Source organism: Mytilus californianus, unplaced genomic scaffold (genome assembly GCF_021869535.1).
Source record: "Mytilus californianus isolate M0D057914Y unplaced genomic scaffold, xbMytCali1.0.p SCAF_29, whole genome shotgun sequence".
Lineage (NCBI taxonomy): Eukaryota > Metazoa > Mollusca > Bivalvia > Mytilida > Mytilidae > Mytilus > Mytilus californianus.
In genome coordinates this window covers 499,459-519,773 of record NW_026262678.1, presented here as the reverse complement: position 1 = coordinate 519,773, position 20,315 = coordinate 499,459, and the positions used below count along the sequence as shown (strand labels likewise).

The following is a 20,315-nucleotide window of genomic DNA, read 5'->3' as shown; positions in this document are numbered from 1 at the left end:
TAATTTCAATATATGCTATATTTTACAATAAAAAGAGTAGGATTACTTTTGACATTCTTCGAAATAGTCGATTTTTCTAACTTGATTTTCGTTGTTTCTTCTCATTGGCGAACAGCTGAAAAGACAAAACATTGCAGTGATTGATTCCCGTGACAACTGAATTTATTTCCAGCCTCTTCAGTGATTGTAACACTCAACATTTGCTCTCTGAATCAATACGTAATATGTCTGTTGAACTCATGATGTAATATATTGACTACGGGTTTTAATTCATTTAAGTCTGTAAAAATCATTAATATGTTGACATTATTTTTTCTTGTGGGTGTTTTTGAGAAATGACTAAAGATAAATATGGGAAATACTTACCATTAGCAAAATGATGACACAATCAAATCTTTATGTCAACATGTTTTGTAAAATGCACACAAGTATTACAAAAGTTACGCCAATGCCATGTGTGACATTGTTATACATTTGAAACTAGACGGCTGAAATATACATGAAATGATGCATAATCATGAGTATGTTCTTTAAACAAATGATATATAACAGAATACGTTCGTTTGCTGATTGAAATGTTGTTACATGAAAATCATTTCCTCGCTCAGAGTTTAAGAAAATAAATCAAACTGCAGTATTTTCCCTTTGTTCAGATATTAATTAAAATTTCTCATGGTATATTAAAAGTCTATGATGTATGATCAGGTGAATTGTCCTTATAATTTCGGAAACTAAATTTGACCTCACGAAAATTATTCGCTCACCTGGCCCACATAAATGTTAAAAATGATGAGATCAACACATTGTCCGTATACATCAAAACCGTCAGACGACTTCTTATAGGAGTTATTGCCGTGACATGACGAGTTTCACCATTTTTTTCAATTTTTCATATTTTTTTTTTAAACTATGATAAATAGAGATAAACTTAAAACAGCAAAAAAATCAGACAAGATTTATAAATAAGTAAACATTGCTGAAATCGCCCGACAACTCCTTATTTAATTTATTGCCCTTTAATGACGAGTTTCCCCATTATTTGCGTGTTTGTCTAATATCTTAAAAACTATAATAGATAGATAAAAACTTGAATAAGCAAAGATCTTCAGATAAGTCCACACAGCCGAAATCGTCAGTTGACTCCTTCTTGGAGGTAATGCTTTTTAATTACGATTTTTACTCATTTTTAGCGATTTGCCTATTATTTTAAAAACTTTAATATATAGGTAGACACTTTTAACAGCTAAATTGATCAGTAAGATAAGATCTACAAATAAGTTAAATGATCGAAATCCGTATCAAGATGCTTGATTTCTTGATTGACAACATATGTGTTACGTTTGGAGGACGTATTTTTCAACAAACTATCGGCATTTCCATGGGAACCAATTGTGCCCCTCTTCTTTCCGACTTGTTCCTATATTCTTATGAGGCTGGCTTCATACAGGAACTTCTTAGGAAGAAAGAAAAGAAGTTAGCAGAATCCTTTAACTTTACTTTCCGCTATATAGATGATGTTCTCTCACTAAATAATTCAAACAAATTTCGTGACTATGTTGAACGCATCTTTCGCCCCTCGTTTATTGGAGTTATTGCTTTAAAATGAAAATTATTATCATTTTGTATAGATAGATAGATAGACACGTAATAAAACAAAAATAACTAGCAAGAAAAGATCTTCAAAACGGTTAAGTTTTTCGAAAATCATTAGTCTTGATAGCAGTGATTGCCTTAAATGACGACTTTTTGTACCATTTTCTGGATTAGGGACAAAAGCTAAAGAAGATAGAGAGAAACTGTTCAGAGAATAAAGAGAAAAAAATATCAGCAAGATCATCAAAAAGAGATTTTTGTCGTAAATTCTATTCTAGTCCACAATGCTGCAGAGGGTTCAGTATTGAAAATACACATATACAAAGGTGAGCGACACATACCCTTTAGACTCTCTAGTTTGTTCTATAGCTGTTTGGTGATTCATTAATTACACGTCTTTTTATGTCATAACGTTTTTGTTTAATTTGTTTATTTTAAGTTGATTTGCAATATATTTCTAGAAAATTTATATTATGCAGCAACACAATCAACGATTGGGTTTATTAATTTTTTTTTATAAGTTTAAACTACCCTCCCTTGTCACAATGACAGACTTCTGACTGTCATATGAATTCGCTCTGTTGGTGCAAACATTATAAATCAGCTAGGAAATCCGTTTGCAACTCTGTGTTGATCATTAAGACTACCATTTCATCTGTTTGCAGTTTCTATGACTCCACTTGTAAAGTTGTTGGAATGGTTTCTTCACAAATATTTTTTTCTTGTTATTCATTTAACCAAGAACTAGTTTGAACTCAGATATATAACAACATCAGTTCGACTAAAAGTTTTTTCCGTTTACACAAAGTTGTAGTATATAACGAAATTCACAGCAAACAACCAGCGATTACAGTTCATATCATGTTCGTCAATTATTGATTTTGTTCATATGTAGGGATACGTATAACTTTTCTGAAACATATTACAGTATAAAACGTTGATATACCCACTGTTGTAAAGGTTGGAGGTAAAGATCTGAATTATAGGATCACGGCTAGGCGTACTACGATTCTGAAGTGTGTCTTACTTCATCCGGGTTTTAATATGCCTTTCAGGTTGGTATTTTATTTGGTCTTCCATCTGTTTTGATTCGAACGCCAATGATGAGTCTTTTGTAGATGGCATGCGTGTCTGATATCCGAAATTAAATTAATTGATATCTTTGGTCGATTTTATTTTAAGGATATAGCTTTTATGGGAACTTGTAAATCAAGTCAGTCTGATTCAATTGATCAAATAATGTGCACACAATGGAATATAAATACTTTATAAATGCACTAAAATAGTAAATTTTACACAATTTGAAAATTTCATAAGATTTGAGACACATACAAATCTGCGTTATGCGTGTAAGATCAAGAACAAAAACATACAATGATCATGATATGAGAGTTTGGATATGTGTTTCTGTCTAGGCATTATGCTCTTGTAGAACTCAATTCAAATTTCTTTCTTTTTCTGGGATATAAAAAGAGAGTGACTGTGAATGTGAGATCAGATAACGACCCAATACACCATTTCGTGTATCCATTCGTAAGTTATCTGTTCCTAATCTATTTACGAGATTTGAATATCGGTTAACTAATGTCGTCTTAATCTATCCATGTTTCTTTCTCGAAAGTTTGACAAATAGTGATCGACTGTGAAATATATTTTCTCGACTTTGTTAATACGTCTTCTATTTTTTTGTTGGTAAAATATTGGTAAAAATGTCAGCAATTAAATGATCCGATTTAACAAATTTGATTTTGTTTAGTTTGATACCTTTTTGATTAAGTTATACCTGTCAAGTTGATCGTCTACTTCCTTTAATTTGAACTTTCGTTTCAGGTAACCACATTCAGATGCTGCAAGACTCTTTTCTTTATACCTAAGAACACAAATGAATACAGTTTTTATTAGTTTGATCGCTTGGCTTGATCCCTTATTTCTATATAAATGAATACATTTGTAACAAGTGTACTGTTTTTTTTAAAGTAAATATACTTAAATGTCCGTATTAAAAATGGAATGAAGCCTTTCATTAAATTAGAAATATAACAAATAATGAACGCAGACGGGATTATAAATAATTTTAAAGCTCACGATATTAACAAGTAAATTACATACAATATGATAGTATTAAAACATTTAAGGCACATACAAATCTACGGTATTTCATTTTACCTGATATAAGATGACAATGAGAGTACATACTATAGTAGGTTATTTAGTTTAGTCGGTCATTTCGACAATAATTGAAAAGCTTTATTTCATTAGTAACATCAACTCTGTGGCTAACAAATCGACTTGTATATAATATATTTAATATACAAAGACGTGTAAACAATATATTTAAATATTATGCAAAAACAATATGTCTATATTTGTTTTAATAAACAGTTGGAACAAATAATGTATTTACACATATTTAGTCGATATTTCGTGTTATTTTCTTTCCCCCTGAAATCCTTTCAGACAAGGATACACTTCTTGTATGTAATTTCGCATTTCGGAATGTAATAATGGTAGTCGGAAAACTATTAAGTAAGTTTATGATAAGGTTATGAATTGAACACCGTTGTACAATCTATCGTTATTGTTCTTTCAGTTTTGTTTTTTTTTTAAATCAAAACATAAGGCCAGTTTTTTTTTTTTTATTTGTCTTCCTAATGGTAATCTCTCCTATCAATGTTATTCATATTGAAAAAGGTTTCTTTTTCATTGTTTTACCCTAACTGACTGTCTAATTAATGTAGACCGAAATCAACAAATAATTAAGGTCTTTCCTTTTCGTCTGATTATTATTATTCTTTTTCCGCCAAACTTTGACGAAGTTAGCAGCCTTAACTGTAAGACATGTCGTATTAAGGTGTCACAAATACCTATCCGGAACTCACCCTGTGAGTCGTAAAATTTTGTCGGTCCGGAGTTATCTCCCCAAAACATAAAAACCTTGTTATGGGATGAACACCGTAACCGTTAGAGGTAGACAAAAACCTATAAGGGTAGAATTTGTTCAGGACCATACCCTGGTTCTTCGTTACATCGGGATCGAAAAGATTCAACGACTCATTGATTGCGTTATGCCCCCTTAAAGATAAACCGATGTCGGTTGGCAACCAAAACTCAGAAACCGTAAGTCGTAGCGACCTAAGGTCTTTACCACTGATCAATGGTCGTCATCAATTCATGTGACCTTGAAAATGCCTCAAGATCAAATTTTAACGTTGACCTTGACCTTTGATCTTACACCTTGTTATGGGATAATCTCAGAAACCACTATACTTACGGATATCTTGAGTAGTGGAAAATGTTTGGGTCTTTAAGGCGCAACTTTGTTACAGTTTGATCGAAGAGATTCAACTCTGCCGTAAGGGGCATAACTCCCGTTAACGGTTTCAGAAAAGACAAAATGAGTTTTAACTATAAAAACAAAAGGTCCTAAACCCATTGGGTCTGCAGAAATGACATTGAGGACTAATGACCTTGACAATGATCACAAGGTCAAAGGTCAAGGTCATGTCTCAGAGAGCAAATTATGTGTTTATGACCTTATCTAAAGTGTTTCAAGTGTGTTTTAAAGGTTTTTAAAGTTTGACCTTGACCTTTTACCTTACTACTTGTTTCGAGATATCTCTGAAATCCTTATACGTACAGGAATCGTCTATAGTGAAAAAAGTTTGGGTCATCAAGGCGCAACTTTGGTACATTTTGACCGAAAGATTTGACTTTTTCGTAAGAGGCATAACCCCCGTTAACGGTTTCTGAAAAGACAAAATTAGCTTTTAACTCCTTAACCAAAGTTGCTAGATCCATGGTGTCTTTAGCAAGGACATCGGGTACCAATGTGAAAAATGTTTGGGTCATCAAGGCGCAACTTTGGTACATTTTGACCGAAGAGATTTGACTTTTTCGTAAGAGGCATAACCCCCGTTAACGGTTTATGAAAAGACAAGATTAGCTTTAACTCCTTAACCAAAGTTCCTAGATCCATTGTGTCTTTAGCAAGGACATCGGGGACCAATGATCTGGCCAAAGGTCATAAGGTCAAAGATCAAGGTTGTGACCTAGATCACGAATTTCATATTTTTGACCATATTTTAAGGGTTTTATGTGTGTTTAATGCCTTTCAGTGCTATCTAAACTTATATATCACTTTACGAAATAGAAAGAAATATTAACGGCTCACGAGCAATTAACATTTCAGTATACATTTTGCATTATTAAGGGAGATCTAATTGATACTAATTATCCGTTACTGATATATAGGCCTAGAGTGTTTGATTTGATACTGTTAGTCAATAAAATCAAAATAAAGTCAAGGTGACATGTCATGATCATGATCTAAACTTTAACCATTATTACTTATATTCGGAAATGGTAACATTCTATTTATTTTTTTACCATTTATAAATATAGTTATACAAATACATTCTGATATACACTATGTCTTAGCAGCTGAATACAGCAGACTAAGATATCTCTTTTTGGACATTCTGCATTTGTCCTTGAGGGGGAACAAAGGGCATATTTGAATAATTATGAAACTGCCAAATTTACAAATAAAACTATACTCAAATATTTTTCACGCGTAAGTACTCAAGCTTTATGTTTACATATTAGCATATCATTATACGAACCATAGCGATCAATAGATTACTAGTGCAAGCAGCAGAGAAAATGTGTTTATTTTTTATTTTATTGAATTGAGATATTTTTGAAAATATACTTATTTATTCGGCACTAGAGCAATTCTACTTCTCATGATTACAGATATTATTTAATGCTATAGGTGAATTATAGTAAATAACCCTTGTCCCTATGGCACTGTGTAACATCGAGGTTTAAATAAAAATTCCTATGGCCATGTGATAACAGGGGTCATTAACATCGTTCAGGATCGAGAGGTAATGAGCTTTTGAAAAAAAAAAACCAACATATCATTCTTCATAAAAAAGAATAAGAAAGCTTGTTATCAGGTCATTTAACATGGCTTTCATCCTATCGTACCACATTTTGTAAATGGGAGAAATCTGCGGAAAATATTTTTAATTTCTATTTGCATTAATGTCTGAATTTTACATTATCACATTTTGAGAATTAATTAGAAGTTAATAAGAGTTTTATCTAGATATGAATTGCTACTATGGGTGGTAATTGAAGTATCGTAAATAATGCACCTTTACCACGAGACAGATTTTATATATGTGATTTTACAGGGGTCGTTAACATCGTTCAGGATCGAGAGGCTACCAACTTTATAAACATAAAAGAACTAGTAAAACGCAAATTTCAGGAATTAAAATCAAACTTCAAACACCTGCTTAGCGTTTTGTGTTTGTTCAGGCTGATGGTTCAGTCAATACTGTGATGGTGGTACATGTATCACATAAATACTACACGGCGGCAGTTTGTAAGATCAGATTATAAATTCTTCTACATTCAAGGACGTGCACTCTTCAGAGAGTCAAAGAGTAAATAATCTTCTCTATACTACACGGCGGCAGTTTGTAAGATCAGATTATAAATTCTTCTACATTCAAGGCCGTGCACTCTACAGAGAGTCAAAGAGTAAATAATCTTCTCACTGCCACTTTTCATCCTAAGGCCTCTTATGAAAATGTCTAAGCTACCTCAACTACAAAAAAAAAAAACCGTCAAATATCACTGAGACTCTTTCTCAACTTCTTCTGAGTATTTTACTACTTATCTTTCTATGCTGTTAACTAATTCCTTTACTAAAATTAAAGAACTTGTTATTAACTTTTGTATTAAAGCATATGAAAATAGTGGAATTGTAGGGATGTAACAAAACTCTACATGTTTAAGAAACAATACTTGGTGTTGTTGGTTGTTTGATTCGGTTGACAGGTTATGACTTTTCATAAATCCATTCCACGTTTAGATCCAACCTTAGCAAACAAAATTTTTATCACTAAATTAAATGGCCCTTTGAAAAATCTGATTGCAGACTTATTTGCTGCTACTCATTCTTCTGTACTGAAAAAGGTAAATATGCTAGAAACATTTACCTTAATTGTAATGAGACGATAAATTAACGCTGTAGATTTTCTCTTTCACAACACGTATGTACGTTTTGGCAATAATGTTTATCGACAGGATGTAGGTTAATATCTATATGGGCATCATTTGCGCCCCCTCTTTAAAAAACTTGAGACAAGAAAGCCACCCGCTCAAACGAGGGTATGGAGAACATTTTAAACATACTTCTTAAACATACGAAATATAAATCTATTTGTAAAAAATGAGAGAAAAACAGATAACTGATTTGGAGACATGTTTTCAAGCGCAGGCCTTTCTTTTAATCCAATACATTCAATGAACATAGTTTTTGTGAAGTGCAGTTGCATGTAAAAGTAATCTAAACAATTTGAATTACAATTAAATTGATATAAAAAGTAAAATCACAAAAATACTGAACTCCGAGGAAAATTCAAAAAGGAAAGTCCCCTATCAAATGGCAAAATCAAAAGTTCAAACACATCAAACGAATGGATAACAACTGCCATATTCCTGACTTGGTACAGGCATTTTGTTATGAGAAAATGGTGGATTGAACCTGGTTTTAAAGCTAGCTAGACCTCTTGTGTGACAGTCGCATCAAATTCCATTATATTGACAACGATGTGTGAACAAAACAAACAAAAACAATAGGTAAAAATGTCACACATAGGGGTAAATAGTCTAATTCGGTAGGTTACATCCGTGAAAAGGGAACGGGATTGTAGTTACGACATAAGGAACATATCCGATATCATCTGTGAAACGGATATTCCATAACGGTCAACCAACTCGTGATGGCGTCCGTAAAATTTACAAAGTGATGATTTCAACACCATTCGGAACTCTTGGTTTAAAAATGAAAATCCACAATTGGGAAGCTGAAATCATCACTTTTGTCGTAAAGTTATGTTTTCAACCGACCCTCATAGTTAATTTCTAGATAAAAGTCATAATCAAATGGCAAAATCAAAAGCTCAAACACATTCAACGAATGGACAACAACTGTCATATTCCTGACTTGGTACAGGCATTTTCTTATGTAGAACATGGTGGATTGAACCTGGTTTTATAGCTAGCTAAACCTCTCATTTGTATAACAGTCGCATAAAATTCCATGATGGAATTCCCAATATTGGTGCTAAGTTGGGAAAAATTTATAATTTCAAAATTGAAATCGTTTCGTTTGTCAGTAAAGGAAATAAGATGACCGCTTATGTCAAATTCGAGGTATAAGTCTAAAAATGAGACAGAGCAAGCCGTGTCGGTTGTTTCTTTAGTTTCTAGTTCTGAAGGATATATTAATGGATCCCAATCAGAAAGGTTTAGATTGTAAATGGAAAATAGTCATCGAAAAAAACTGAATGTGAAATTAAATAATCCGGTGCCTTTGATCTTCTTGTTTTTGACAAGTGTCTGATGGAACTCCGACTCATATGAAAATAAGAATAGGTCGGCAAGGAGAGGCGCACAGTTCATTTTCTATCGGAATGCCGACAATTTGTTGAAAAAGTCTACCTCCAAATTAAACAATATGTTGTCAATAAGAAACTCCAGCATACTGATCACTTGTTCCTCTGTGTACAATGTAACATCTTTTACCTGTTTGTTCACTATTAACAAAATATTCCGTATGGTATCCCAAAGTAATAAATTTATAGAGCATGCAACCGTTTTTATTAAAGAGCATTGAGGTTTATTTCTTTTAGACGATTGTTCAACTTCAAATGGGGAATTGTGGTATAAAGGGTTGAAAAATCAAAACTTTTGATAGAACTCATTTCATAATAAGATCGAGAAATTATCTATCAGTTCTTTAGAGTTTTTTTTTAATTCACATATGGTTTATACCACTACGCGAGTAAACAGTTCCATAGTATTTCCGAAGACCCTCTTTCACTGCGGAAAGAATTTTTGTCAATCTAATGTACAATTTCTTTAAAGAACATGCAGATGAGCCGGCAATGTACGGTTGTTTGTACGTTTTGTGAAGCTTAGGTATCTAATACAAACAAGGTAAGTCCTCAGATGTGCTGTTCAATGAAATGTTCATTGAGGCCACGAAGGACTTATGATTCGCCAAAACTTCATCCTTGTCAAATGATATGTCTTTTAATGTGGAATTACCTGAGTGCTCATTTATTCCTTATTGTTTTACAAGACACTCGTAGTAGTACGATTTACATACAAAAACAATATTATTTGAAGTTTTGTCCGCAGGAACACCAACATAATTATCCTGAAGAGATAATAGAGATTTCACAGCTTCTTTGTCTCTGAAAACAGACTTTGGTCGATCATTAAATCAATTCTTCAACTTATGACTTCGACGTTTTAGCAAAGACCTAATTGTTTTAACCCATTCTGACAAAGTGTCCAGCTCAACTTCTTCTCGTTTAGCCCATGCTCTGGCGTAGTCCTCACTGGAATCAATAATTATTTTGAATTTATGGTTCGAATTAATCAGTTGGGGTTATCTGAACCTAGGACCATGAGATATCACCTTTCTGAGATGTTCATGTTGAATTATGTTTAGATCCCCAGTAATAACATGGCCAGAGGGGCTGTAAATATAAGGCGAGTATGAACAGTAACATGTCATAGTTTTCTTTTTAAGATATTCTTGTAAATCAAAGTTCTACAATGCTTGCGTATTGTTAAATACCTTAGGTGCAATGGTTTTAGTGTAGCTGTAGGATACAATAGGAACAGACTGATTTTGAAAATAAAGTGGAATTTTAGATAATACCGGACACAAATGGAAACAAATGGAAATGGAAAGATTTAATATGCAGACTACACAACATTCATACACAATTGGATACGTCTTTGCATCTAATTATTTAGTACAATTATTTGTGAGGTCAATTTTATTTCATTTCATTTTCAAAAGTGCATACAAAATAAATTTACAAATGAACGTGGGACAATTTAGTAATTTATGACCTTAATTACTTTAGAGTATTCTCCTAGCTTCATTATAGAATAAACGAAACATTAGCCTTTTTTCTATTTCTACGTACTGTTCTTGCAGCTTTGAGTACTGTGCTTTTAATTCTTCCTTCTTTTTTGATTCATTCCTATAATAACTTTGCACAGTTTCCTTTCTGATATAATAAAAAAGAATTAATTTAATTATATACAATCCATTAAATTTTCTTATGCATTCGTTGCTCCTGTATAACGTTTCAAACTGTACAGATTCTTCAAAGTTACGAGAAAAAATGTATCTTCCCATCTAAACGAGAATTATTCTACTCATCCATTTTATTGAGGATTATAGTTTTTATTGGAAACAGTTAAACAAGCCTAGGTACATAAACCTTTTATTCCGTGTCTTTTTCAAGAAATCTAATATGTGTCCATGGAAAAAAATACATTCACTGCGGTATTCAACCAGTTACTATCAAATCAATGTTGTTGTTTTTTGTCTTAGACAAATATTTTTTGTATTAATCGTTGATGGATATGAACTAACTGTCAGTAACTGCGAGTACTCTCAGATTTGTACTTTATTTTGTTTTGTGTTCTGTGGGATGTATAAATACAGTGGCACGTCCGGATGTGTTTTTGTTAGAAATGTTTCTGCTTTGTATCGATCTGAAAAGTTTAACCCTTTTCAACTGATTTTTTTTTTTTTATATAGTTTGTTCTTATGATGTTGTGCTGATACACCACTGTCCCAAGTTAAGGGAGGGTTGAGCGCTCAAAAACATGTTAAACCTCGCCACATTCTATATGTGCCTGTCACAAGTCAGGAGCATGTATTTCAGTGGTTATCCTTTGTTCATGTTTGTTATATTTGTTTTTCGCAGGTTGTTTTGTTATAAATTAGGACGTTACTTTTCTCAATTGAATTGTTTCATATTATATTGCCGACTAAGTGGTTTTGGGTTTTCTCGCTGTTGACGGCTTACTGTTGCCAATTTTTGCTTACATCTACTTCATTTTAACTGTGGTGGATAGTTAGTTCATTGGCAATCATACCACATCTCCCTATTTTCATATAAACAACTGATTTTAAGTATTTGTTTATTCAAAGTACTTACTGTTCATTGAGGCATTCAATTACTGTTTTTAATGATGCATTTTCCGATAAAAGTTCATCATATGTTTGTTCGGCTCTTTTTGATTTGGCCTCCATTTCTTTTACTTCAAACTGTGTGAAAGTTCAAAGAAATAAAATATTTGACACTGCACAAATCATAAAAAGAGATAAAAAATGTTTCTTATTTCGATTATGCTATAGCATCTTATTTTGAATATTAAAATAAAGCCCGTTGACATATCAATGATAAAAAGTTCGTTATTTGCGCCTTATATGATTTGATTAATTAATCTTTTCAATACGTATATTTGTTTAAACATAAAATTTTCTTTCCAATTTCCCGCAGTTAAAACTATTGTTTTTTTCTAGTTGAATGTATTACATCTGATGAGTTAAAGTCAATAATTTGTACTAAAGAAATAATAATTAGACTTTTGCACAGTATAAAAAACCGGCACTACCCAGATACTAAAATATATCCTAAGTTTAGTGTCCATCGAGTTCATAATATGTTATGTACATTTATTAATACTGTGGGTTCATTATTATTCGTTGGATACCAATTTTCGTGGATTTTGTGGGAACAGGTGAACCACGAAAATAAATGATCAACGAATACCAAATTTTCTATAGGCTTGTATGCATATTTCGGCAAAACCACAAAATTAAATATCCACGAACATGTATGTTTTCCTTTATCCACGAAAATTGGTACCCACGAAAATAAATGAATCCACAGTATCTAATATTTTTTTTTTCGAAATGTGATATTTGAACATCAGATATTTCCGTGTTGTACAGATATGCAACGTGCTATATCAATCAGCATTACGTTTTATGTAAAACAGTTGACCATATGTCTATTCCGCAGTCAGCCTTCAAAGACGTGGTATTGTGTTCATTTATAAGCCTCGTTTCTGTAGGGAAGGAAAACCTTTTAAACATTATAACCAATATTTATTTGTCAATATCTCAATCATCCCTTTTATTGCTATTGTGTTGGCTTCACTTAACCTTCAACTTTGAATTTTAAGGAAATGTGAATGACAAAAATAGGAATAAGAAGGAAAAGAAACTAAAAATAATGTATATGACCTACATGTAAGTCTCAAGCAAATTATCATTCAGGACTTGATGAGATAATTGTTTTGCTCTCTAGATTCTATAATTAAATACACATGGTAATTGACATACATATCATATCTTTTATTCAAATGAATCTTTTTTGTTTCATTGATTTGGTTTATTGTTGTTTGCTGAACGTTCTGTGGCAAGTATTTCAGGCTTGTAGATATACTGGGAAATGATGATGTGTTACATAGGATAAGAAATTATAGTGGGCCTTACATTGAGTTACCAAGAGATTCAATGTCCACATTTCTATCGAATATAATTTTTTAGATTTTCATGATTTTTGCTTCCATGATGAAACAAGTATACAATTTATTGGAAATGTCATTTAATCGTTTTACGTACGTGCACCATTATGAAGAAAACTAATGAAGTCAATGGCAGTGGTGTGATTGAGGTTCGAAAATTTGTTTTTTTTTCGCGAAATCAAATATAAAATCCGTCACTTTTGTGATTATATATTAGGGAAAGCTAAAATAAATAAAAATGTTTAGACTAAATGGTACACAAAAACCTGTTATTAGATATTACTCGAATGTAAGCGGTTTTTTTTGCTTGAAAATGCAACACGACATAATTAAGTTAGTTAGTATCATACTAATTACACGCTTTTGACCATGTATTATTCGTTGACATTCGTTTTAAAAATGCATTCTATTTAGTTAACTTTATTCACTCTACAACCGTCCTTTAGGTGACGTCAGAAAGTGCCCGACTATATTGTGTCGTTACCATGGGCCATTGACGTTCTAAACGATAAACAAATTGTGTGTGTAGAAGCCATGAATGTCCTTTTGGCAGCAAGAGGGTTAAAGCACAACTTTGCAAGAATCGTCATTGCCTGAGAAGTACTGTCGTCTAGTTGTACAATCTTTCACTTACTTGCTTGTAATTTGTTGGTTAATCTATTTCAAAATCACATTAATTCTGTCAGTATAGTTTAGTGATTATGCTGAAGACAATCACATTCATTTTAGGAAAGACCTGAGTAGGCAGACACTATTTTGTACAGGATGGGTCAACGAGTCCGTTTGTAGTTTGTCAGATATAGATATGTTTAAACTTTAGTATATTAACTATCGTTTATCATGTTGGTTTCGTACATGCAATGGCGGTACCTTTCCGGTTACTATTTACGTGCTGCGTCTACATAGGAATTGTTCCACTTCATAATAACTGAACAGGTTGATCAAATCCTTCTCAAGAAACAGAAGAAACACCTCAAAATGATTACATTACATTTATGCTTCATTATAATACGTTATTTTGATTGGTTAATAGTAATCTCGCGTCATTCTGAAATAAACCTTCATTTCAAAATAAAATGTAACATTCATGATGACACAAGCTTCCACATTAATGTCAAAGGTAAAAAAAAAGAAAAACTTGATAGAAATCGTGTTTTCATGATCCTAGCAAAAAAATGTAATTATAAGTATTGAATTCTTCTTTTGAAATTTTATAGGGTTGTAAAAGCATTGACCTTGAGCACATTGTTCGACTGAAGCGCTTCCGCGCTTCATACAAAATATACTTCGGTCAACGCTTTTACACCCAAATAAATTTATCAAAATGAGCATTCAATTCTTAAATAGTACCAGATTATTTGATATTCCAGCTTATAGATAAAAAATTAAGTGAACTATCCAAAAATACTGCGGATGAACCAAATTGTGAATTGACCCAATACAAGTTTATATAAAGACCATTCCAGTATTAATGACATTGTCAGCAAGTACACGTAGAATAAAAATGTACAAATTACCAATAAATGTTTATTATACATGTTATAGTTAGCTTCAAGGATAATAATTTCTCTTGATCAAAAACTATATAAATATCTTTATACAATCTAGTGATAGTTTTTTGGCATTATCAGATTTTTGCAAGACCTAAGAAAAAAAGAAGAATATTCTATCATCCCTCTTCAATCCGTCGTAGTCTTGATTCTGTAAATTTATTTGATTACTTTTAATTTGTCATCTTCTAATTTCTTTTTCTACTTTCTCAATATTTTTATTCAGGTTAGCATTTGTTTCATATTCCCTGTTATTATTTGAATAAATTTTAATATTCAAGAGTTTCTCCAATACATTGCTTGATTTTTTTTTGTGTATAGTGCTTTAGATTTACAGATCCTTCATTCTAAAGTTGTCCCATGAAATAACTTAAGTTTTTAATCAATTGCTTTATTTATAATTATTAATGAAATTTGATTTTTAATTTTAGATAATTTTCAAAAAAAACTATTATTCAATTTCCAGTATCCCTGTTCATTTTTGTATCATGACCTTTGTAGTTGTTACATTAATCGATTTCTAAATTTATCACAAGCAGGGTCTGATTTTTGTCTGTATAATTATCAATAATTTTATAGCTTAACATACATTTTAGCCGTATGATTATCCCTCTAGCGTTGCTCTGGCCATTACTAAAACAAATTCCCTTCGGAATTCTTTTCTACATTTTTTGTGTCTCTTGTTTATCACGAATATCATATTTGTGTTGTTAAGTCCATTCAATCAGTCGTTATCTTTTTATGTAGTCCTTCAGAATTGACGGATTAAAGGTAAGATTTAAATTATCATTGTGACCAAGAAACCCAAATTGATGAATAGTATCTTTTATCGATTTTATGAGTTCTGTAATCAACAAGTGGATATTAACAGGTCGATGTATTATGTTCTAAATCATGTAGTTTTTTTATTTTCTGTAAAATGTATAATGGTTTACATTATGGAGTATCTTTTATCATGAACGTACAAAACTTAAAACCTTTACTAACTTCTTCCATTGATACAAATATTTGGTTTGCAAGTTTATCTGTACCGGTAAACAACTTATTTCGAACGGAATAACATATCCTAAATTATACGATGATATAATTAACCCAGCCTGGAAATTTATGTACGATTCGGGTAAATTATCAATCCTTTAAATAAACTTATTCTAAAAGGTTTATCTATACAACACGGTAATTAAATCTTTAAATACTGTTTTTATTAGTATAAATAATGAACAAATCTCAATATTCAGTAGCACTGATTAATTCAAAACCATGAAATAATAAATTCCACGTTAAAATCATAGGTATAGTTTGAACAATTCTTAAATGTTGTCATATAGCATCTGACAGTCAATTACCATATTAAAAATGTTTCGAATGTATAGCTATATAATATCGCTGACAAAAATAAAACCTATTGCGAATAACATAAAGATATGAGCTTAACCACCTGTTAAAAAAATCGTTAATTTTTGCAACGAAAATATTCAATTAAAATCTTGAAAAATGTGTTTTTAAAAACTGAAACAAGTACAATTAAAAAATGCAGGTCAAATACCGAAATAAACAATGTACTTACGAATTCGCATATTTTCTTCAATGCCGTGTCTAAACACGATCCCCGTGATAACTGAAGATCATTTTAAATGCCGCACAAAACAACTAAAAATAGAAATTTAAAAAATAAATAGTACCGTTTTGCAAAATTACAATACAAGTACTGTTTTGATAGTTACAATGTCTAAAACATGTTAGCTTAGATATATAATACGACGATTGCTTATGTTTTCCAGGTGTAATACCACCATTGATTTTCCCCTATTAGTTTTTGTTAAATTTGCACTTTTCAAAAACTTATGCAGAATTTATCTTTGTTTCAAATAAAGAAATACTTGGCATGAGTAAAGTTTTATCCTGTCCAGTACTATAGAAAACATTTCACATAACATTTCATTACATATAAGAAAATAACCATCACTGGAAGTTAACCAATCAAATGTTCCCCTTTTTTTAACCTGCGTACAAGCTTTAGTAACCATGTAACCTCAAGTTTCCAAAATATTCTATAGAAACCCCAAATAAAAAAATAATGGTGCTTTGAAATACCCAAGATATACATCAACTTTATTTGAACTTTGGTGGATAGTTGTCTCATTGGCAACCATACCACATCTCCTTATTTTTACATCTGTTGTCATATTTGTGCTACAATGTACTATGTAATATCATAGAAATAGTGTTATGTTTAATTGTACTAGCAAATTTCGGTAGAACCAACCTATGAGTTAGTATTTGAGTTAACATTTCGGAACATACATTTTATTAACGACACATATGTTTTTGTAGAATGGTTATGTTTTCCTATAAAAAAAACTACAGTGTTAGTATGATATGAACACTTTTGACGTCATATTTGTGCTATTATGTAATAGAATAGAAATTGTATTATGTTTTACTGTCTTTGTGTCTCTGAATAATTATTTTTTTAGCATAATATAACAATATGGTATAAGTGTTTGTACCGTGATGGATGGATTAGGATAAAAATAAAAATTATCATTTCATAAAATATTATCTTTATAACTTAATGACGAACTTGAGAATATATATCAAAAGCGTAATACTCACAGGTTCTTCCATAACAATTATAGCCTTTGGCGGCACTTTAAAATCCAATGTAAATTCAAAATCCAATGTGAATTCAAAATCAAATCTGACAACAGTAGTCCCGTTTTCATCAGAAGGTCTAAGTATTTCCGCTGTCAGATTATCAAAAATGACTAGTACATCTAAACCAGGAGAACATGTGCAAGCGCTTCCATTTGTGTTCACACATAAACACGGATATCTACAGGTTACCGGAGAACATGTCAGCAAACCTGCTTGTCATTTTAAAATAGTATTGATAATGAAACTTACTAGCAATTCATTTGCATGTGAAGTTATCAAATACATTTGCATTAGAATCAAATCGTATTACCAAATTGATATTAAACTGTATCCTCAAACGAATATGCATAGTTTTACGAATTTGAAGATAAATCCAGAAACATTAACACTTAGATATAATCAAACAAGTAATTTAGAACAGTATCTTGCCTATTTTTGACATTTTTACCTATTGTGTCTGTTTGTTTTGTTCACGTATTGTTGTCAATATAATGGAATTTGATGCGACTGTCTTACAAGTGAGAGGTTTAGCTAGCTATAAAACCAGGTTCAATCCACCATTTTCTGCATAACAAAATGTCTGTACCAAGTCAGGAATATGAAAGTTGTTATCCATTCGTTTGATGTGTTTGTTTTTTTGATTTTGCCATTTGATTGGGGACTTTCCTTTTTGAACTTTCCTCGGAGTTCAGTATTTTTGTGATGTTACTTTTTGCTAATATCAGGGTAGATGTATCAATCCATTTTTTTCTGTTATATCAGAAACATATCTAAATTAACAATACCGATGGCAATGATGATGACCACCAGTCATCGACTTGTGCATTTGCATTGACACTCCTTATAATATGTGTATTTTTTGAGTGGCTATTCAAGATTAATTCAGGAAAACTGTTCAAGCTTACTCAAATCATCACGGTTAAACATTAAAATTGTCATCATCGAAAGAATTAGGAGAAATTAACACACTAAAATATGTACGATTATCTATGTTATGAATTATTCCTTAACAATCTGATATAAATTCCTCTGTTTTATGTGATTAAAAAACGTATTACATTAACTCACAATATGTAGCTGTCAAATCCGTTGTTTCCTCAGAAAATATAGTTGGATACATTATTAATACATCTGAATAAGACATAAAATGAGTGAAATTGAACTGTCCATTACCATTTACATTATAACAGTGTGGAATAACGTCGCTTTATTGCATCTTATTATTCTCTGAATAAATAACGATATATATAATGATTTGTATGCATACATGTTTGCAAACAATATGTATGTAATTGATGTTTTACAATTGTAGAATCCAGTGATACGGTTGAAAAAAAACATCATCTTTTGGGAGTTTAACTGAAGAAAGGATACACTAAAGTGGTTAAATAAAAACACAGAAAGGTAATCCTTGGTAATTTGAAAGGAAACATTATATTGTGGCAATCATCTTTGTGCTATTCTTATTAGATATGTTCTATATTAATTTTGTTGATACTGGTCCTTTTTTAAACTCTTTTTCTCAACATAACCGTTAATGTTTAACAAAAAAAGAGATTGCAAGTTTCGTGTCCTTTCATATGTCAAAGAAAGACTGAAAAACACAATGCAACCTATGTCACCAGTTTGGTTGATTAAAAATAACATTCCATGTTTAAGAAATCAGAGAAACTTACGAATTGGGGTTTGAGTAGGGAGTCCTGTGGTGTGTCCTGCAATATAGTTGGTTACAAACTTGCACTATTTTTATATTTTTTTTTTTCAAATTTGATAGTACAGTAGTCAATTTTTTTCAGAAATATTTACTATCATTTTAGAGTTGTCTGTATTGAGGTTTTTTTTGTTCGTTTGCTGATCGACATACATACAAAACATAATCTTCAACAACTATTCTTTTCCTCATGTTCCTTGTACCAAGTCGATGGTTGTCTTATCACTTTTCATGTTTTTGTTTCTCAGTCATCTCGAAAATTATGAACTGATGGAAAATCTGCAATATCATCTGTTTTTTTTTTTTAATTTGAACAGTCTTTTGAACATGTAACAATTTAGAAAATAACTTACTATATGTATGACTGTGTTGACCTGTCCTTTTTTTTTCAATTTTTGTGTTTCATTGACATAATTATTTTCCTCATATTATTTCTTTTATGATATATATATATCAGATGGTGAAAAATGTTTTCATTTACTTAAAAGCGTTTAAATACTAAATTTTCTAGTTATCCTAGGCATTTCCTTGATACAAAATAACGGTATAAATAAGCAAATGTTTACAAAACAATTCTCCTAAACCAGGTTCTTACAATTTTCAACATGAATTACAGGACGAATGCCAAACGTATATACATGCAAAAGAAATATTATATGTATATAAACATATATACCTGTAGATGTTGCAATATGGCAGAGCATAAATAGAATAAAACGTATCATCATTATTGTCCTTTATGCACAAAACTACCTGTGAAAAGAACGACATACAAACGGATGATAAAAATACAGGAAATTGCTAGATTTAAAAACTTGAATTTTAGTTTTAAGTGTAGGGGAGTATAAAATGAAAATACTCATTGGAAAAAATAATAAATGTTAGCAACACATTATTTTAAACTTATTTGTGAAGAAAATGTTTGTACTGTTGGGGTTTAAGTTTCCTTTTTTTTTTTTCATTTATTGACTTGCATGCATTCTACTTTTAATTTCCAAATATATTAACAGTTAAGATACACATCTTGTCAAAATGGGCATATCGTACAGATTGATATTAACCGTTCATTGTTTTAATTAATTAAAGTGGTCAAACAAAAAGTCAATATTATCCTTAGATCCTTTAATAAAATAAGCAACATTGAAAAGACGATAATAATATTACATACCGTTGTTCAATGAAATTTAGCAAGCACTATTCCTTAATCCTTTATGATTTTCAAACATTTAATTGATGTTGAATTTTACCTGACATAAGTGTCTTTAATAGATGCATCATTTTATATCATTTAGTCGAAACGGGTTCACGTGACTACACTTTCTCTGATTGGTAGTTGCATCTGTAAAGAACATTTAACGACATGTTTTGAAGAA

At 31.2% G+C, this 20,315-nt stretch overlaps 1 protein-coding gene across 1 annotated transcript in view; it reads right to left on the bottom strand.

Moving 5' to 3' along the window:
- Positions 1–11,760, bottom strand: part of LOC127732852 (uncharacterized) — a 36,769-nt gene extending 25,009 nt beyond the window's left edge. Inside the window, exons 1-4 of the mRNA XM_052242036.1 lie at positions 11,646–11,760; positions 10,620–10,703; positions 3,377–3,463; positions 47–115 (exon numbers count right to left, since the gene is read on the bottom strand). Of these exons, the coding sequence (XP_052097996.1) occupies positions 47–115; positions 3,377–3,463; positions 10,620–10,703; positions 11,646–11,740 (335 nt within the window). The 5' untranslated portion in view covers positions 11,741–11,760. The remainder of the gene's footprint in view (positions 1–46; positions 116–3,376; positions 3,464–10,619; positions 10,704–11,645) is intronic.
- Between the last annotated feature and the right edge of the window lie 8,555 nt (positions 11,761–20,315).